This window comes from Sardina pilchardus, chromosome 9 (assembly GCF_963854185.1).
Source record: "Sardina pilchardus chromosome 9, fSarPil1.1, whole genome shotgun sequence".
Classification (NCBI taxonomy): Eukaryota; Metazoa; Chordata; class Actinopteri; order Clupeiformes; family Clupeidae; genus Sardina; species Sardina pilchardus.
This window is the reverse complement of record NC_085002.1, coordinates 34,844,113-34,865,138: the sequence shown is the minus strand read 5'-3', so window position 1 is coordinate 34,865,138 and position 21,026 is coordinate 34,844,113. Positions and strand designations below refer to the sequence as shown.

General features: G+C 39.7%; 1 protein-coding gene across 1 annotated transcript in view; it reads right to left on the bottom strand.

Annotated features, from left to right (window-relative positions):
- dock3 (dedicator of cytokinesis 3) overlaps window positions 1–21,026 on the bottom strand; it is a 597,933-nt gene that overhangs the window by 223,302 nt on the left and 353,605 nt on the right. Inside the window, exons 32-37 of the mRNA XM_062544851.1 lie at window positions 20,027–20,175; window positions 19,574–19,659; window positions 4,342–4,368; window positions 3,926–4,021; window positions 1,056–1,116; window positions 610–703 (exon numbers count right to left, since the gene is read on the bottom strand). Of these exons, the coding sequence (XP_062400835.1) occupies window positions 610–703; window positions 1,056–1,116; window positions 3,926–4,021; window positions 4,342–4,368; window positions 19,574–19,659; window positions 20,027–20,175 (513 nt within the window). The remainder of the gene's footprint in view (window positions 1–609; window positions 704–1,055; window positions 1,117–3,925; window positions 4,022–4,341; window positions 4,369–19,573; window positions 19,660–20,026; window positions 20,176–21,026) is intronic.

Genomic DNA, 21,026 nt, shown 5'->3' with positions numbered 1-21,026 from the left:
CGTGAACTTGACATTAAATATTGGTTGTTGTTACATACATTACATAGGTTGTTAACGCTCTATTTTGTTATATAGATACACTGGAACAAGGATCCCTTAAAATAATGTGTTACCTTTTACACATACTTGGTATTTACATTCAGGCGAAGCACTACTACTGTGGGCAGAGTAATTTACAGGCTCCATCTGAAAGCTCCAGTGTTACATCTTCAAATCCCAAGGAACAGTGCTTTGCAAATTATTTCGCCCAAGTAGCAGTGCTCTGCCTGAATGTAAAAAATAGTATCAAGTATGTACATGCTCACAAAATGGCTCTGTCTCATTTCACATTGCTATTTGTATTCAAATTACAGCATGTCAATGGGAAAATGTTGTCACTTTTGGGAGGTGTAAGAGCCAGCCACCTCAACCTGTGCTAACCTAGGCTAGCGGTGGGTGCGTCAGACTGAGTAGCTACACGCTACGTCTCTAGCGTGTATGATATGTCTCTAGTTAGCTAACTCTGGGGAATACAGTGAATAGGATAGAGTCCCAAAAAGTCGGCATGTTGCTTTAATGTTGCATTTTTCATTCATGTTTATGTAAATATTCATCACTACTAGTACTCACCAGAATAGTTCTCTGCCTGTAGATGCATGTCACACAATTTATGGATGTATCGGATGTACATTTCTTCCTTATTGATCTCAGACTTGTAGAAGTTCTGCAAAACCCAAAGATGTACCTTTTAAGTAATTGTAAGGAAGTTAATTAGTACTCATACCAATTGTCTGGAATGGTTTCCACCATTTGAGGCAGTGTATGTAAATTTGTAGATGATAAAGAATTCCACTAGAAACTGCCCAGTTTAACCCTTTGCAGTCTGCATATTCTTATTTCAGAACTCCAGTACCGGTGATGTTCAGTCTAATAACGCCATGCCCATGCCCCAACTGATTTTATTAATAAAAACGTCCTCATGAACGTCATATCAGAGGATTGGTTTAGGGATTTGTAGCACTATGTGAAAGTAAAAAAGTGAGTGTTGACGTCTCCTCCGAAAAAGTTTAACTTACCAGTAGGTTGACTGTGCAACCTATCCTCTTATTTTCTGTTTCATCACCCTTCATGCAGTCCCTAAGAACACACACATATCCACACACACAAACAATCAAAAACACATATATTGCAAGCTATCGAGTACTGTTGACACGGAAAAAAAATGAATCGGTGCTATCTAGCTCAAGTTGCTGCAGCCAACAGCTAGAGAAGCCAGGCAATTACAGTCCTACTCTCTGGCGCATGATTGTAAAGATGCCTCCACAGTTACAAAGAGACCAAGGTTGTCAGCACTGAGGAAGATGAGCCAGGAACTTCAGCCCAATTCTTCTCACCAGCATCTACCTCGAGAAGTCTCCTATCGATGTAGGTGCATTTCTATTAACCCTGAAAATGTGCAAATCTAAAATCCGAAATGAAAAATGAGTAATGGAAATAAGCAAATATCGCACACACTCACAAATATCGCAACAAAGTTTTATGCTCGCATGAGGCGCTTTTTCAGATGTACTGAAATAGGACTATGTTCCATATATTATATAGGACTACAGTACCCTCCAGAATTATTGGCACCCTTGGTAAAAGTTGACTAAAAATAGGTCTAAAAAATTATCTTTAGTTGATTTGTTGTACTCCCACAATGAAAACAATGAGGAAAAATACACCCTGCAAGGGAAGCAAATTTATTCTGAGAAAAAGAAAAATCTCATAAAAAAATAAATGTTTTTAATAAAAACACGTCACTCACAATTATTGGCACCCCTACTTGTAATACCTTCTTAAACCTCCCTTTGTCAATAAAACAGCATGTAATATTCTTCTCTGACACCCCATAAAGATTGAGAATACAAAGTAAGGGATTTAAGACCATTCATCTTTACAAAACCTCCCCAGATCGTCCAGATTGCTAGGTCCACACTTGTGCATTCTTCTCGTTGACTCATCCCACTGTTTTTCTATGGAGTTTAGATCAGGGGACTGCTATGGCAATGTCTGAAGCTTGATTTTGTGTTCAGTAAACCATATTTGTTTTGATCTGTGCATTTGTTTTGGTTCATTGACCTGATGAATGATCCAATCATGACCAACTTTTAGGGCCTTGGCAGAGATTGTTTGATTTCCTTTGAAAATGTTCAGGTTTTTCTTGGTGTTCATGATGCCATGCACCTTAATTAGGTTCCCAAGGCCTTTGGGAATTAAAACAGCCCCACAATAGCACAGCCCCTCCACCATAATTCTGATTAGGCATGGGGTTCTTTTTAGTATAGTCATTCTTCTATGTACGCCAAAGACACCTTAAGTGTTTTTAGCAAAAGAGCATAATTTTATTTTCATCTGACAATAGACCACACTCCCAGACATGTCATGGTACCATTCAGTAACTCCTGCCATTTACATTGCTCATTAAATGACTCTACTGGCTTTAACCTGACATGCTGTCTAAATAATCTATTAGCAGTGAGGTCACTTTTGAAGATTTTTTGGGGGGACTTGGTGACCCCAAGATCATAGCTTTGTCTGTAACTCTCAACAGTGGTTCTTATGGATTTTTTTTGCCTATCATACCATCCTCCATACTGTGCATGGGAGCAAAATAGCCATGGGTCTTTGTCCAAGCATGTTTGCCACATTTCCAGATGATTAGAACCTTTTAGTCATCATTTTAACTGGAAATATAGGCATTTTCAACAAAATACCTAGTTTCCATAGACATTCTCTTACTTACAAATGTCAACACAATTTCTTTTTATTTCAATTTAGTGTATTCTCTTGTCTCTCCAATGTTGAAAAATGACTAGAGGATTTAGCCTCTGAGTGACTTCATTTTCATACCATAGTGAAAAAGAACGTCATGAACTACTTCTGAAAGTTAACAGACACTCTGATTTACTTTAAAACGTTGCATTTACATAGGAAAATGCTCCTGTTAAATGTTGTACATAATATGTTTCAGGGGTGCCAATAATTGTGAGCAAGCTGTTTTTGTTAAAAATATTTATTTCTTTATAAGATTTTCCTTTTTCTCAGAATAAATTTGCTTGCCTTGCAGGGTATATTTTTCCTCATTGTTTTCATTGTGGGAGTACAATAAATCACCTAAAGATTATTTTGTATACCTATTTTTAGTCAACTTTTACCAAGGGTGCCAATAATTCTGGAGGGTACTGTATATTGGAAACACATTTTTTCAATCAGGTTAGTGACATGATTCTAAACACATTTCACATGGCGCATTTCAAGCTGTATAATGACACAGGATTAGGCTATTTTCAGAGTTGGTTCGAGGTGCAGGCATCAGTGCAAGTCAACTCAAAGCAATAACAAAATGCAAGTATTTATAAGATTAAATATGCCCTCCCAGAATTATCACATGTCGCTGCCAAGTAACTGTTTCGCTTTCCGCTTAAATATCACAGATTTTGGTAGATCCAATTGAAGATAAACTTCAATTGGATCTACTTGTCTGATTTTGGGAACTCTTATCATATTCACCTAAAATAGGACTATTGGCAGAGGATAACATGCATATTTTATTGAATTGCATCACTTAATGGAAACACCGACCATTCACATTTGCTTTGTCGGATTTTGGCAAATGGCATTTTTATTTCTGCAAAGCTGTACTGGAAACTCAGCTTGTGCCATTGTGCTTTGAAACGATTACACAGTTGTTTCCTTTAAAATGGACTTGCTCAATTACATTTCACATAGATGCATACTTGATTACTTATTTACTCCCAGTGACAAAACCTCACAGCCAACAGGAGCAAGAGTCAGATTTCCAAACTACACTTCATAAAAGTACGGTAGAGGTGCTTTATCAGATGTGTTGGATAAAGTAGTCATAAATTAGCGAACATGAACATGTTCATGTACAGTACAGTACCTGTAATCCAACAGCCTCTCCATCAGACGTGTCACAGATGTAACAAATGAAATGCCAGTCTCTCTCCATGTTTCCTGTTCAATCTTCTCTAAGAGACTACATACACAGACAAATCAAAGAGAGGAATTATATCTGAAACCTCTCAGAAACGTTTTCATGTTCAAACAAACAAACATATATACAATCTAGGCGTACAATATGTTTGTGCTTGTAATATATCAAGAAAATCTTTTCTAAAGTTTAGAATTTGTGGTAAAATGGGCCGGCAGGAAAATATTCAAGCAGAAAACCTCACCTTTTCCCACATGGATTAATGGGAGAAGGAAGTGATCTAATTTTGTGTAGTGACCAATAAAATATCAAGAAACACACAAGAATTATGCATTCAGTGACTACAGACAGCGTGTGAATCTTACCTGGGGTATGGCCCAAAGAGCTGGGTGCTGTGTCCCGCAGCATTAAAAAAAAAAAAAACAGGCATAACGCTGTCATTCAGTGTAGACTAGCCAATTAAGTGGTCCTCAAGCATGATATTACAGATACAAACAGGTACAATTTGGCTGAATTTGGTTGGATAGTTTGTACAGGGATAAACAGATATGTTATGTGAACATTGGCATTGAAAGGTTTAAAAAATGTTGTGCACTGAAATACATTAACACAATCTAAACATCCAACAAAGAATACAATATAGCATAGCTGATCATTCTTAGTTCTTAACGTAATGTTTGGAATCTTAAAGGGATGGTTCAGTGTATACACAACACAGGGTCGATTTATGGATTATAATGAGTTCAAACATTCATTTGGGAGCAAAATTACTTTAAATGGCTTATAGCTTGTTGCAGGGGGTAAGGAGTCACATCGAAATAAATCACTTCATTTCAAACCACTAATATGGCTCCAGATTGCCTTGCACTTCGATGGTAGTGTGCAGAGGGTCCTTCTTGATGCACTACAATACAAACATTTATCATACTCAGCCAGATCTGTGCAATGCTACATAAGGCCAAGCACAGCCACTGATTTGATGCTACTGAACACGAGGTAAAAGCAAAGTGCTGCCTTCAGAAACAGGTCATCTACACTTTCAAAGTTTACAATACTTTGATTTGTCTGTAGGGACCCTCCCCACACAACCCCTGCAGTGTAAGGCTACTTTGAGCCTTCTGTGGTCTAATAGAGATGCATTTCTATAACAATAATGTGCACCAAAGGAGCAGGGAATCTGCAAGTGAGATCAGTGTGCTCCAGTCATCTTTCTACAATAGGTAAGGGTTGAGAATGGATGTTTCAATCCGTAGGTGCGGGATTTGTAATTACAACTGCAACCGCAAGAGGGCAACATAAGACCGCCATAATAACATCCGGATTCGGCTCGTGGCGGAAAACATGAAAAAAACGAAGACACCACGCTGGTGACAAGTGGAGAAAAGAGACATGACCCTCAACATCTCAGATTTTTTGAGCGTTTTTACCTCACAGTTTTTCTAAGGCGAAGTGACTCAGTCAGTCCAGCAGAGATGCCAAGGCAGAGTTTTGGTCAATGGAGAGGGAGAGAAATGCTTAATACCTTCTTTCAATGAAACAGCAGTGTCTGCTCAACTACAGTTATCACAGATGTGCTTCATAAGACGCAAAAACGAACGCAATGTTTTGGACAGTTTGCCATTAGCTAAATGGGGGTACCTTTGTTTGCTAAATAGCCAAAAAGTAGGCTAGTTATTTTTAACATCTGATGTTAACTTTCTAATGCATGCCGTTTAAGATGGCTTGGCCTAACCATTATCGGGAGGCTCCACCGACGTATGACTGCATGCTTGCGTTGCGCTTTTATGAGTCTCTCAGGAAATCGCATAATCATTCTCAATTCTCCAGTACATTGGAAACTGGACTTTTGCTATTTAACCCCCTACATGAAAATCCATTGTGAGAAAACGACTCGAAATTCTATTAAAGGCAATATTTGTTTCATTCCTGATTTTCGTTTCAGAGTAGAGAATCCAATGAACGGAAAGTAAGGCCTACACAAACCAAAAAAAAGGCTTGAAATTATATTTTTGGTGTTTACATTTGTCATTTTTGACATCCCATTTTAGAGCGAGACAATCATTTTTGTTATTATTATTATTAGCCTATTATTCTTGTCTACGCTCTTGTTTCAACTCTAAATTTGAGGGATTATGTCAGTCAGAGGGGTAATGTGGTCAATTGACCAATAACACGCCCTGATCAATTCTTGCATTGATAAAAAGTGCTTGTTACATTTAACCCCGCGCTCTGTGAAATTGTACAGCATAGCCTTCCCTGACTTCATACCGCTCAATCTAGCTCACCTTCAGAATGAATTTTGTGTGGGAATGAGCATGTGCTGTTTTGTGGTGGTGTCTTAAACGAGGGCCTTTTTACCTGTGTTGCCTTTTTAGTGTGTGGCTTAAGGGGCACCAGAAGATGAAGATGTTGAAGTTGGTGCACTAAAATAAAAAGTTAGGGAATCGCTGCCTCAGATTAGGCTTAAGCTATAGTCTTTCTAGCCTCGCGAGCCATCCACGTACTTCCGGCCAAGGATTGCCTCCACTACGAGTCTGGCCGTGCTCCTCTGTGGAGCATTCTGCTCGGTAGAATTGTAACAGAACGCCCCCCCTCCAGAAAGCAGCCAATAAACGAAGAGACGGGTTGGTGGGGGCGAAAGGGGGAGGGCGCTCGTGACGATGACGTTAAACGCCTGCGCTATGTTGTTATGAGTAACTATCGCCGATTGGGTGAGAGCTGTCCAATCAATTCAAACCAGAACTGGGCGTTTCTTCCCGCTTCCTGCAAGCGCTTCAGAGCAAAGAAATGCCAGACCATAATTCGAAATGAAATGGTAGTATTATGGGATGGTTAGGACCAGGCTATAGTCTTTCACCCTGAGCAGTGGCATGGACTTTATGTATTGAAGCTTTTATTTTTGTACCATTTCATTCCATTTTTCATTCCAAGACGCACAAAGACGCTGGGCACAAAGACGCACAATGACGGCCCATGTCGGCGCAGCACTTTAGGCATAACACACTATCCATTGTATCAGCTTCATGAAGAGCAATTAGCATAGTTGTCTTGTGCGATCATTCCCCCTCCCCCATACACTCGTCTAACTAGTTCACTTACAGACATCACCTATGCGGCATTGAGGACGACTGCCTTCCCCCTCTCTCTCGAGCATAGCCGTGCTCTTTTCCTTCTACGTCCCCCTGACGTAGGGGAATTTCCCTCCTACGTAATTCATTCATTCAATTCATTCTGCTCTCTGCTACCTACAGTAGGCCTATAGGCCTACGAGCAGTGTTCGAATTACTACGAGATTTGGTACTGCCCGGCCCCTTTAGTTCTGGCCATGGCAGTTGGGCGGTCCGGCCAACATGTAGGCTATTGCTGTCAGTTTACTTTAACTTGAACAGACCCAGCTCCAAGCTTGTTAAAGCCGTGGGAAACTTTAAAGGGATATTCCGCCATTTTTGGAAATACGCTCATTTTCCACCTCCCTTCGAGCAAAATAATCGATATTTACCTTGTTCCCGTTCATCCAGCATTCATCAAGGCAACTTGCACACTACTGGCACTAATACTGCTTGTTGTCTATGGGGACTATTTTCAGATGCTGCGTACGATATCACTGCGCCTATGGTACGTTTGCAAGTTGCCTCGATTATTACGCCAGATGAGAGTGTAGTTCCATGTCAAATCAGCCTAGAAAAACGGCAGGTTTCATTTTCAGTTGGTCTTATTGCACTTTCTAACTTGAGAGGAGACACGTTTTAAATGGGAAAATTACCAGAAATATTAGTCACTTTTAAACATGAAGCTAGCAGGCGAGAAGCTAATGGTCTAATCCGATTCAATGATCTATGCTAGGCTGAAGCTAAAAGTTGTATCGCCAGACTCACAGAATGGCTGGATGAACGAGAACAAGGTAAATATCGATTGTTTTGCTCGAGGGGAGGTGGAAAATGAGCGAATTTCCAAAAATGGCGGAATATCCCTTTAAAACAAAAACCAGTCCAACAATTTAATCTTGCCGTTCAAACGAATGAAATCTCAAAATGATAACTAGATTACAAGAGGGGAAAGACCTTCGGAAATAGATGGTGCCCAGTGCAAATGTTCAAACTCGCATCTTTTAGTAGGCTAGGCCTACTGTATTATTTGTTTGATTTGTAAGGCAGAGCAGTAGGCTGGCTGTTTAGGCAACTCGTGGAAGAATGCGCAATCATGTTTGATCGCATATGCGCGTTTCACAATGTTCGCCTGCGTGCGTGTAGTTGTGTGAGAAAATGTGTGTGTGAATGCTGAACCACGAATTCACATAGAAGTTAACTTAACATTTAGAAAATAATATAGCTCTTTTCAGCAGACATCGCAAACATACAAAAATGGAGCAATATATGCCTTTTATAGATAGTTATAGTGGAGACAGGAAGCAAATGGGAGAGAGCGGGGATGGGATCCGGAAAGGATCACAGGGTGGGAATCGAACCCGGGTCGGTGCACGTGCGGTGCAGGTGCCCCAGCCAGTTGCACCACAGCTGGGGCTTTTCACATCATAGCCTATTGCTCTCTCTCTCTCCCTCCCTCCAAGGTACAAGAGGCTTCTCCCTCTCAAGGTATAGATGAATGAAAATTGTTTTAGAAAGTAGCCGCAGTAGACTGTAAAATGTGGCATAAAATCCTGGCTACTATAGGCATGATATTGAAACCAGATTAGGTTAGGCTTTGTCTTTGTTCCAGGTCCGTGATCATTTTCGGCTGTGCGCCGAAAAATGTTCAACATAGGCTACCTATTAAATGAATATAAGTGAATTTGGGGGGCCGGTGTTACGGATCTCGATGGGATCCTGTTACCTGGGGATAAACAATTAGTACTTCATCACGAGCAGGCAGTTTTACCTAATTTACTGCATATGTGACTCCGATTCTAGAAATGGTAACGTTAACCACACTAACTTTGCGTTGAGCCAATTGAACCTACTTCTGTGCAACGAAGATGTACCCTTGATTTGTGTCCATGACAAATTAAACGATATAGGCCTAGGCCTAACTAAACCTTTTTATGACTGTCCATAAACAAAAGGCAACATGAGCCTTTGGCAAAAAAAAAACCCACTCTATAGATGCGGAGACGCATGCCTCCGTTTTAAAAGAGCCCATAAATAACATTTCTAAGTAGCATACAAAATGTAGCCTAAAGTCCATCTTGTCCATCTCTTTCGTCTTCGCCTTGAACTAAGAACTATAGCCTATTCACAGAAAATGCGGGCTTGTAACCACTTCTCTTACATTAATCATTACATTAATTAATCTAAAGGTTGCCTATCGAGTCTTTCAGGTTGAACTGAAGGCTATTTCCTTCTGATAGGCCTACTGAGGGCTATTTTCTAAAACCATTTTCATTAATTTCAACAATGTTTTATTGAAACATCTTTTGATTAATTTCGCCAGTCATCACCTTCATTTTAATGATTAAATGAGATTGAACACGGAGGTCCTGGGCCTTTCCGAGCACTTTGAGGCAGTCAGCTATGCCTTGAGATTTTTTAGTTTTTCATCTAACTAAAAACATCTATGCAAAAGTGGCATATATGATTATATTCTAGAGGTCCTTCACAATAATTATATGAGAGTAAAGTGGATGTAATGAAATTACTTTTTTATTATAATTCAGTGTAAACACAACTATTTAACCCTCTGGAGTCTAAATCCCCCCCTGGGGATTTGAATAACGGTTCCAAACACACATCTCAATCTTTGCTAGTTTTTGTCCTAGAAACATATAAGTGACACCATTAGAAACCTTTAATCAACTAGTTTCCAAATATATATGGTTTAAAAGAGAATGTACAGTAGGCGTTACTTAGTGATGGCCGTTTCCCTCACGCGTTGCCTGATTCACGCTCTGCGTGAAATGTATTACAACTGTATTACAACTTACCGCCACGAGGTGGCAGTACAGTCCGCTGTTGCATTGCTGCGGTGTGATTGATACTGTAGCCCAGAGTTCTACTCATTCAATAGGCGGCCCGGAAGCAACCTCTAAGTGGCCCAGCCCATAGTTTCGACTGAAATGTAAGCTAGAGAAAAAAAAAAAATTTGTGAGCTTTCTGAAATGCCAACAGAAATCCCTAGTAGCCTAGTCGCCTACAGACTGCAACACTACAACTCTTTTATTGTTTTGTTTTTTCGGGTGTTTGTAAATTCAGTCTGGCATGTTCGCAAGGCTCTGCACTTCGAAAAAGACGAACATGAACTAACAAACTATTTGTCATAGTTCAAAATTGCCATTAAAGGTATACTATGCAGGATTGGCGATTTCATCGCCGGTTTCGCTTTTCATTTTCGCTCGTTTTATGCTTGCATATTTCTCTTCAGAGCTTCCCCTACAGCTTTAGCGTGTATATTTGACAAAACTCCTCAATCGGTCAGTCTGCCGTGCCTTTTCATGAGACTTTACATGACACTTCCTGGAGTAGAGCATGGGTGCGTGCCCGGTGTCTCCTGAAGTTGCAAGTGTGGTTTTACCGCTACAGACCACTAGAGCGGCCAAAAAACACACCGTTCGACCGGTAATGACCCATTTAATCATATATTACAGTATGGAACGAATTGATTAACTGAAAAACGTTGCATAGTATACCTTTAACACAAGCAGCAGATTGAAATAACACTTTATGTTTCATTCGAGAGTTTGACAACGGTGAGGATGATTAGCACTATGCAAACAAGTTTTATTGAGTTAGACTGCGTCTCTATAATAGTTCCGTAATCTGACGTATTTCCTCATGAATGTTAGCCTGGCTAACGCCTCCCACTTCTCAAATGAGACGTGGTCTGGCAACCAGACGTTCATTTTCTCGTATTTGAAAAAATGCCCAGATCCGTTCATTGGGCGCCACGGATGTCTATCAAATGCGCATAGCTCACCCAACTCGTTCGTATGCAACGCTAAGGGCTGCCGTAAATCCTTTGGCGTCGAATGTAGACGCAAGAGGGCAACGGAAACTTCTCGGATGTTCTGTGATTGGTTCGCCAACATCAGGCGAACATTAGGGCGTTAGTTTCCAGACTGGCTTAGCAGCGGGATTGAAATCACCGCGCAAGGCAGTATGGGAAAACCCAGGCTACATGAATGTAGGCCTAATTCTGTAATTTCTCTTTGGATAGCTACAGATGGTACGGGTTGAGAATGCTCCTTTCTTTCCCGCACATCGGGACTCCCGAAGCATTGGGACCTTAATTAAAACTGCAACCGCAAGGGGGCAACATAAGACCGCCTTAATAAAATGAAGGTTCGGCTCATACCGGAAAACACGGAAAAACCCGAAGACACCGCGCTGGTGACAAGCGGAGAAAAGAGACATCACGCTCGGCATGTCAGATTGCAGTTTCAGAGTTTTCGAATGTTTTACAGCGTACCTCACAGCTGGCTCTCTCACTCGACGTAGCCTATAACTCAGTCAGTCCAGCAGAGATGCCAGAGCAACGTTTTGGTCAATGGAGAGGGAGAGAAATGCTCCGTATATCCGTCTCATTTAATCCGTCTCATTTAATCATTAAAATGAAGGTGATGACTGGCGAAATTATAATCAAACCACGTTTCAATAAACTACATTTAGGCTACATTTATGTTAGGAATACTTAGAAATGTGTAGGCCTATAGGCTATTTTAAAACGGAGGCATGTTCATTTTAACCGGCGACGCTGGGTAGCTTACCCAGCACTTTATCACAGATTTTGTCCCCACCACTTTTGACAACTGAAAATAAAATGTATTTAACAGAAATATCTTTAATAGGCCTACATGCCTATCATGTCACTTTACTTATAACCGTAGGCTACATGATTGGAGAAGATCGCGCATTTTGTAACATTATAACAATGGATGGTCAAAATAAAAAGTCCTCACTGCAATAATACACTATTAAAGAGACCCTATGCAACTTTCTGCAGAAGACGATCGCTCTTTGTTTACATCTGGAAGTCTGAGACGAAGAATCACGCTTGCAATTTATATATTTAAATATAGCCTATACATGTATAATATACACGCTAAAGCTGTCGGGGAAGCTCTGCAGAGAAAATGCAAGCATAAAACGAGCGAAAACGAACAACGAAACCGAAACCAGAGATGAAATCGCCAATCCTGCATAGTTCCTCTTTAAATCATTTAACCATTATAACTACTCAACTATTTAACCGTTCAACCACTCCAACTGTCAGTTATCTTCAACTATGCCTCCAGTCAACTAAATGAAACCTCCATGTACCTAGCAATCAACATAGCAACCATTGAAATGAAGCGTTTATAACCGTTTCCATAGCAACCAACATGATTATACTGCAGTAACTTCTTGTTTCCTGATAGTGGCCACCATGGATACCCTAGCAACAAATGTTTCAAAATAAAAGTCCTCAATAGCAAGTTAGCTAGTTAGCATGGTTAGCATTGTTAACATGGTTAGCATTTTTAGCTTAAGTGCTAGAAATCATCAACTAAGTTAGCTAATCAACCTGGTAAGCATTGTTAATAAAGTTAGCATTGTTACCTTAGTTAGCATTGCTAACATAATTAGCATTTTAACCATAACTGCTAGAAATCATTAGCTAAGTTAGCTAATCAACCTGGTTAGCACTGTTAGCATAGTTAACATTTTTACATAACTGCAAGAAATCAGTAGCTAAGTTAACCAATCAATCTGGTTATCATTGTTACCATAGTTAACATCATGAATAGAAATCATCAGTTAAGTTAGAACTGGAATGTCTAAGCTTAAAACTGTCTTTTAAACTGTCTACCTATACACTATCAACTTTCTTTAAACTATGCAATCACCATGTTTACCCTAGATACTCATTAGTAACCATATCTACATTGTCTATCTATACATTTTTGCATTTTCATGCACTGGTAATTCCTTGGAATTGCATTTCTAGTTATTCTTCTAACGCACGCAATTCAGCTTGAACCATTTAACGTAGAAACTTCATTCAAACTGTGTTACGTAGGTCTTACTTAGGACATGTGTGCTATGACTTTTCAACTTTGTAACTTTTATACTTTTTAAACTATTAATTAAAAAACGATTTCCCCATAGATTTAACATTGAGCTATTTCCCCATAGACTTAACATTACCCATTATGACATCACAGCAGCAATTAGAATCTTACGCCAGGTGACCGGCCACCTGGGCACCAACTGTCATTTTCTCAGGCTTTAAGCATACAATCTCTCTGAAGACTACATATCCTGTTAAACTGTTTCCTCTGTCCACAACTGTTTCAAAATAAAAGTCCTCACTGCAATAATACAATATTAAATCATTTAACCATTATAACTACTCAACTATTGAACTGTTCAACCATTCCAACTGTCAGTTATGGCTATGGCTATGGCTATGGCTATGGCTATGGCTATGGCTATGGTTATTTAGCAGACGCCTTTGTCCAAAGCGACATACAAATAAATAACAATACAAATTAAATTAACAGTGAATAATTACAAACTAGGGAGAATAGTAATATTATCAGTAGAACAATAATTTTAAGCACTAACCTAATGAGAAATAAAACAGTGAAATGAGAATAGCAATCAAATAAGTCACTCAGTTAATTATATATGATAATAATAACTAAAGCATGGTATGGCTAAATTTAAGGACAATAGCAAAATAAATTTCAAATTCTATCAATAGACAAATTATAACAAAACAATACTATTATACAAACCATAACACATCACAAACTCAAAGGACTAAGTGCATATTAAATAAATATGCCTTAAGACCCCTCTTAAAAGATCCAAAGCTGTTGCTGGAACGGAGAGCATTGGGCAACTCATTCCACCAACATGGAACCACTGAAGAATAGGATCTACAATTTGGCCTAGCATGTATGGTTGGTCGACATAACAGACGCTCCTCAGAAGATCGCAATGGGCGGTTGGGAATGTACATCGTGATTAAAGAACTGAAGTAGCTGGGAGCAGATCCAGTCAGTGTCCTATAGGCCAGAGTGAGAGATTTAAATTTAATTCTGGCTACTATAGGGAGCCAGTGGAGAGTAACTAGGAGAGGGGTTACATGTGTCCTCTTTGGCTGATTGAAGACCAGTCGTGCTGCAGCATTCTGAATCAACTGTAGTGGTCTTAATACACAAGCAGGTAGGCCAGCTAACAGAGAATTACAGTAGTCCAGCTTGGAGATAACCATTGCCTGTACAAGAAGCTGAGTGGAATCTTGTGTCAGATAAGGTCTGATCTTCCTAATGTTGTACAGGGTATACCGACATGACTTTGCAATTGAGGCAACATGCTCAGAGAAAGTAAGTTGGTCATCAATTATGACACCCAAGTTACGTGCCGATCTGGTTGGAGTCAGTGAGGATGAATCAAGCTGGATATTGATCTGTTGGGGAATAGCTGTTTTTGCTGGAAACACCAAGAGCTCAGTTTTGGAAAGATTAAGCTGAAGGTGCTGATCCTTCATCCAGATTGAAATGTCCTTCAGGCATGCAGAGATCCGATGGGAAACACTAGAGTCCTCAGGTGGGAAGGATAGGAAAAGTTGAGTGTCGTCCGCATAGCAATGATATTCAAATCCATGAGAGCGAATAATCCCACCTAAAGAAGTGGTGTAAATAGAGAAAAGGAGGGGCCCTAATACTGATCCTTGGGGGACTCCTGTAGTGAGGTCATGAGACTTTGATATCTGTCCCTGCCAAGACACGCTAAAAGAACGCCCTTTAAGGTAAGACTTGAACCAGTCAAGAGCTTTCCCAGAAATTCCCAGTTCATATAGTGTAGAAAGGAGAATGTCATGGTTAACCGTATCAAAGGCTGCAGATAAATCTAACAGAATTAACACTGATGACTGAGCAGAGGACTTAGCTACTCTCAATGCTTCAGTCACAGATAGAAGAGCAGTTTCAGTAGAATGACCACTCTTGAAACCAGACTGCATAGGGTCTAGTAGGTTATTCTGATAGAGGAAGTCACACATTTGCTTGAAGACCACTTTCTCCAAAACCTTTGACAAGAAAGGAAGAAGGGAGACAGGTCTGTAGTTCTTCACATCAGTTGAATTAAGTGTACTTTTCTTCAGCAAAGGCGTAATTCTTGCCTGTTTAAAAGAAGAAGGAACTATTCCAGAACTGAGTGAAGTATTAAATACATGTGTGACTGCCGGTATAATAGCGGGTGCTATAGACTGCAGGAGAGTAGACGGGACAGGATCCAAAGGGCATGTTGTTGGACGGCTTCGCTGAAGCAGTTGAGAGACCGCTTCCTCATCAAGAGGAGAGAAAAAGTCCAATGATGGCATCATGCTAACACCAGGCAGAGTCCTTCTTATAGGGTCATCAAACTGAGCACTTATCTTAGCAACTTTCTCAGTGAAAAATGTTGCAAAGTCATCTGCTGACAGTGAAGTAGCTGATGGCGGTGGTGGAGGATTGAGAAGAGACTTGAACATAGCAAAAAGTTTTCTGCTGTCAGTGGCGTTCTCAATCTTACTCTGATAATATGTTCTTTTTGCAAGTGTGACAGTGGATGAAAAAGATGATAGCATAGACTGGTATTTACTAAGATCATTTCTATCTCCAGATTTACGCCATTTCCTTTCAGCAGCTCTAAGTTCCTTGCGTACTGAGCGTATACTGTTTGTCAGCCATGGATGGCGAGGTTTAGAACGAGTGGGTCTTGTGGAAAGAGGACATGCTGCATTCAGACAGGATGCCAGTGTAGAGCAAAGAGTGTCTGTAGCATCATTAACCTCAAGTGATGAGAATGAGCTTGGAATAGGTAGAGCAGAAGTTACTAATGTTGCAAAATGTTCACTTGAGAGGCTTCTGAGGTTCCGTCGGAATGACATCGTCGGAGCAGGAACTGTAGGGTTATCAAGGAGACGCACAGAGAATCTAATGAAGTAATGATCTGATACAATCCACTATGCCTCCAGTCAACTACATGAAACCTCCATGTACATAGCAACCATTAAAATTAAGTGTTTATGACCATTTCCATAGCAACCAACATGATTACACTGCAGTAACTGCTTTATTCCTGATAGTGGCCACCATGGACACCCAAGCAACAAATGTTTCAAAAATAAAAGTCCTCACTAACAAGTTAACTAGTTACCATAGTTAGCATTGTTAGCATAGTTAGCATTTTTAGCATAACTGTTAGAAATCATCAACTAAGTTAGCTAATCAACCTGGTTAGCATTGTTAACATTCTTAATATAGTTAGCAGTTTAAGCATAGCTGCTAGAAATCATCAACTAAGTTGGCTGATCAACCCGGTTAGCATTGTTAACATAGTTAGCATTTTTACCATAACTGTTAAAAATCATTAGCTAAGTAAACCAATCAACCTGGTTATCATTGTTAGCATAGTTAACCGTTTAACATACCTGTTGGAAATCATTAGTTGAGTGAGAACAGGAATGTTTAAGCTTTAAACTGTCTACCTTAACACTATGAACTCTCTTCAAACTATGCAACCACCATGTTTACCCTAGCTACACCTTAGTAACCATATCTACATTATCTATCTATACTTTTTTGCATTTTCATGCACTGGTAATTCCTTGGAATTGCATTTCTAGTTATAGTTATTATTATTCCGCTGATCAATTTTTCCGTACGCAATTTCTCTTCAACCGTTTAACTTAGAAACTTCATTCAAACTTTGTAACGTAGGTATTCTAATGGATCGGGTTGCTATGACTTTTCAACTTTGTAACTTTTATACTTTTTGAACTATTAAATAAAAACTATTCAACATTTCCCCATAGACTTAACATTGGCCTTTATGACATCACAATAGTCATTAAGCAATTAGAATCTTATGCCAGGTGGCCAGGCCACCTGGCAGCAACTCTCTGTCTCAGGCTTTCTGGCTCTCTTAAGACTACATATCCTGTTCAACTGTTTCCTCTCCCCACAACTGTTTCAAAATAAAAGTCCTCTCCATTTTTGCATTTTCATGCACTAGTAATTTCCTGGAATTATGTTTTCTAGTTATTATTATTCCGCTGATCGATTTTTCCGTACGCAATTTCTCTTCAACCGTTTAACTTAGAAACTTCATTCAAACTCTGTAACGGAGGTCTTCTAATGGATCGGGTTGGTATGACTTTTCAACTTTGTAACTTTTATACTTTTTAAACTATAAACTAGAAATGCAATTCCATGGAATTACCAGTGCATGAAAATGCAAAAAAGTATAGATAGATAATGTAGATATGGTTACTAAGGTGTAGCTAGGGTAAACATGGTGGTTGCATAGTTTGAAGAGAGTTCATAGTGTTAAGGTAGACAGTTTAAAGCTTAAACATTCCTGTTCTAACTCAACTAATGATTTCCAACAGGTATGTTAAACGGTTAACTATGCTAACAATGATAACCAGGTTGATTGGTTTACTTAGCTAATGATTTTTAACAGTTATGGTAAAAATGCTAACTATGTTAACAATGCTAACCGGGTTGATCAGCCAACTTAGTTGATGATTTCTAGCAGTTATGCTTAAACTGCTAACTATGTTAAGAATGTTAACAATGCTAACCAGGTTGATTAGCTAACTTAGTTGATGATTTCTAACAGTTATGCTAAAAATGCTAACTATGCTAACAATGCTAACTATGCTAACTAGTTAACTTGCTAGTGAGGACTTTTATTTTGAAACATTTGTTGCTTGAGTGTCCATGGCGGCCACTATCAGGAAACAAGAAGTTACTGCAGTATAATCATGTTGGTTGCTATGGAAACGGTCATAAACGCTTAATTTTAATGGTTGCTATGTTGGTTGCTAGGTACATGGAGGTTTCATGTAGTTGAATGGAAGTATAGTTGATGATAACTGACAGTTGGAATCGTTGAACAGTTCAATAGATGAGTAGTTTCAATGGTATAATGCTTTGATTTATTTAAGTGCTTTGTGAGAGTGAGTAAGTGGAAAAAGAGAGAGAGAGAGAGAATAAGCCCGCAGGCCAGAGTCATTGTCCAAAACCGCGGATGCGGCACAAGAAATAAAAGGAAAGACGCGCCTGAAGCGCTTCGTTCAGTCCATTAAACAAAAAAGGTTTACGAAAAACCCGATCCACCAAAACGATAATAATCCACGGCAAAAAGTAATCCATTCATCAAAGTGCTTGGGCAAAACAGTCTCTTAAACTCCCGCAAGCAAAAATGGAGAAAAAAAAGATCGCTCTCACCTCCTTGAAACAGTTGAAATGGATCCGTGAAAAAATACAGATGATTATTCCAACGTCGGGCGTGAAAGTATAGACGGTAGAATTCTCTTAGTGTATCGAACACGATCAGGAGGATATCAGAAAGCAGCCGGCCTTCTACCTCTTGTTTTCTCATTCATTCATACATTCGTGCCCCCATTATCTTCCGCGTCCCGTTCAAAAGGCAACATGTGATTCTATCCCGAGCGCAGCCATAGGGCCCGACAGAAAAGTGGGTGCGGGTGACAGAAGAAGGTGTGACCTACGCAACCAAACCTGGTCGAGAGCAGGTTATGTGCTAACTTATAGCTCAAATCGTGAAAAACTCCCGCCCTCTGATTAATCCTAACCAATCCATTATCTTGAAAAACATTTTGAATCTCGAAGGCGCTTTTAACTAAGTTGCGCGTGCAAATATGTCACTACTATGGACGTGCATACCATACAATATCTGATGACCATCGATTTTCTGATGTTTTAGGTTAGACTCTAAAAAAGACCACCCTAGATTTTGCTACCGCTCATAAATGCGGAAGTAATCGTTTTTTAACCTAGGCGGTCTTGTGCATCTCCACGTTTCCCGATTGGTCAAAGTCACCACGAGAACGCGCACAGATCTGAGCTGAAAGCCTAGCTTGATAAATTCATCCGTGAGTGAGTTTTGTAATACCACTCAACTCTGATTGCGACTTTCGTATTTATCGATACAGGTTATCCAAAGAAAGCCTGGTTATGTTCAGCGAGATTCGTAGTATACTCCACTGGTGGTTGTTTGGGTACATTGCCATAGCCTCGAAAAATGCTGGCTTGACAGCCTACGGGATCTCTGCGGGATTGCCGCGGCAAAACGTTCATTCTCAACCCGTGACCACTGTACTTGGTAGCATTGCTGGTTATCTTTAGAGTTGATTTGTAAACTGCAGATGCTGAAGTTTGAATAGTCAGCTGGAGAAGTTAACTAGATGTTAAGCGCTACAAAATATGACCGCCACTCAGTCAAGCACATTCTCTCCACAAAAATAAATCATGCTTGCCAATCTCCTACTGTGTTTGTGTGTATGCCTGCATTTGTGTGTGTATGTTTTATGTTGCTGTGTGTGTGCGTGTGTGTATGTGTAGGTAATGGGCTGTGTGTGTGTGTGTGTGTGTGTGTGTGTGTGTGTGTGTGTGTGTGTGTGTGTGTGTGTGTGAGCATGTGTCGTGATGTCACACTTTGTGTGTGAAGTGACCACTGCATGGAGTATACTAAAACCTTCAAAAATATGATATTCATGTCTAATAAGAGCAGTCATCAAACAACAACGACAATGGCTTGTGCTGTGAACTTTGTTTTAGTCTTGTAAATCAGTGTGTAAAAAGTCAATAAATTGATGTTTACTCACAGCAGACTGAAGAGCTCCCTGTAATTCTCATCTCCTTTCCCTTCTGACACCAAACTGTCCAATTTATCGATCAGTTCTGCTTCTACCTGCACTTAGAACACAAAGAAACATATCTGGGTCATTAGTTACATATCTATTCAATACAAAATATTGGATTCTAAACCAAAACAACAGTCTCTCAAGTCTTCTGATTATAACATAAAAATGTCAGCCTGATGTTTCCGAGATAAGCCTTTTCAATTATGGATAGAAACACCCTAGAACATAAAAAACAGTATTTTTGCACAAAGCACAGCACACTCTGAGACCATTTTGTCAAGGATTTTTGAACTGACATGGAATGACCCACATACAAAAAAAAAAAAAAAACACGTCAACTTTGAATAATGGTACTCAGGTTAACAGATCAATTATCATAATAAAGAGATATAGAAAAGTACAAATATGGACGACCTGTTTGAAGTTGCCATTCTTGCGTTGTTCCCAGTCCATCATGTCATGGAAGATAGGGATCATGATGTTCCTTACTTCCTCTTGAGGTACCAGTGTCACTCCCAAGAAGGGGCCGATCATTCCAGGGATGAAGTGGATCTTATTTTCACCTTCAAAACATATACCACAGCACAATACCATCATTACCAACTAATCTTTGCTCATTACTAACATTGCAGATCCTTAAATGAAGTGTGTGTGAGTGGGTGTGTGTGTGTGTGTGTTCTTTAGATGTTCTGGTAACACTTTATTTTAATGTGTCACTGTTACAGTGTACCTACCTAATTAGGTACAGTGGTACAACCTGTGTAACAACATGTACTATCAGGTACTACCATTGTACTTGCATTATGTATGTGTGGGTACCTACATATAGTTGTTACATTGCAATACTGAGTGCTTTTACAAAAATTTGCCAATTTGCCTACATTTTTCATCAGAGGCAAAGGGCTGACCTGAGACCTGCTGGATGGGGCAAATCTGGTCATGATAGATTTTATATACAAGCCATTCTTAGCTCCAGTCAAGGCCTCATTGTCTTCAGTGTACATGTAACAGCAGTGCTGCTACAACCTTGTTACAGGTTTATGCCACTGTATCAAAGAGTAATAAGTGTGTACCAACACAGATACTAGGGATGTTAACCGATGACTGTTTGACCGATGGTTGACCGTATCCACGCTAACCGACCGAGGTTGTCGCTAGTTGGTTAAAAAAAAAAAAAGGCATCTTTAAATTAGGCTAAAGACAGTGGACGCTACTACAGCTAGCCATCTCATTCTAAGAAGATCTTTTTTGTGTGAAGTTAACAAATTATCCCTCACACTCAATTTTTCATAACTCGCCTGCTTGTAGACTAGGCTACACAATAAACCAATAAAAACATTTGGCACGAGGTCACAGCGGTGGCCGGTACGTCTTTTGCAATCTGGAAGTGCGCTGTTTTATCCATTGGTTTTAT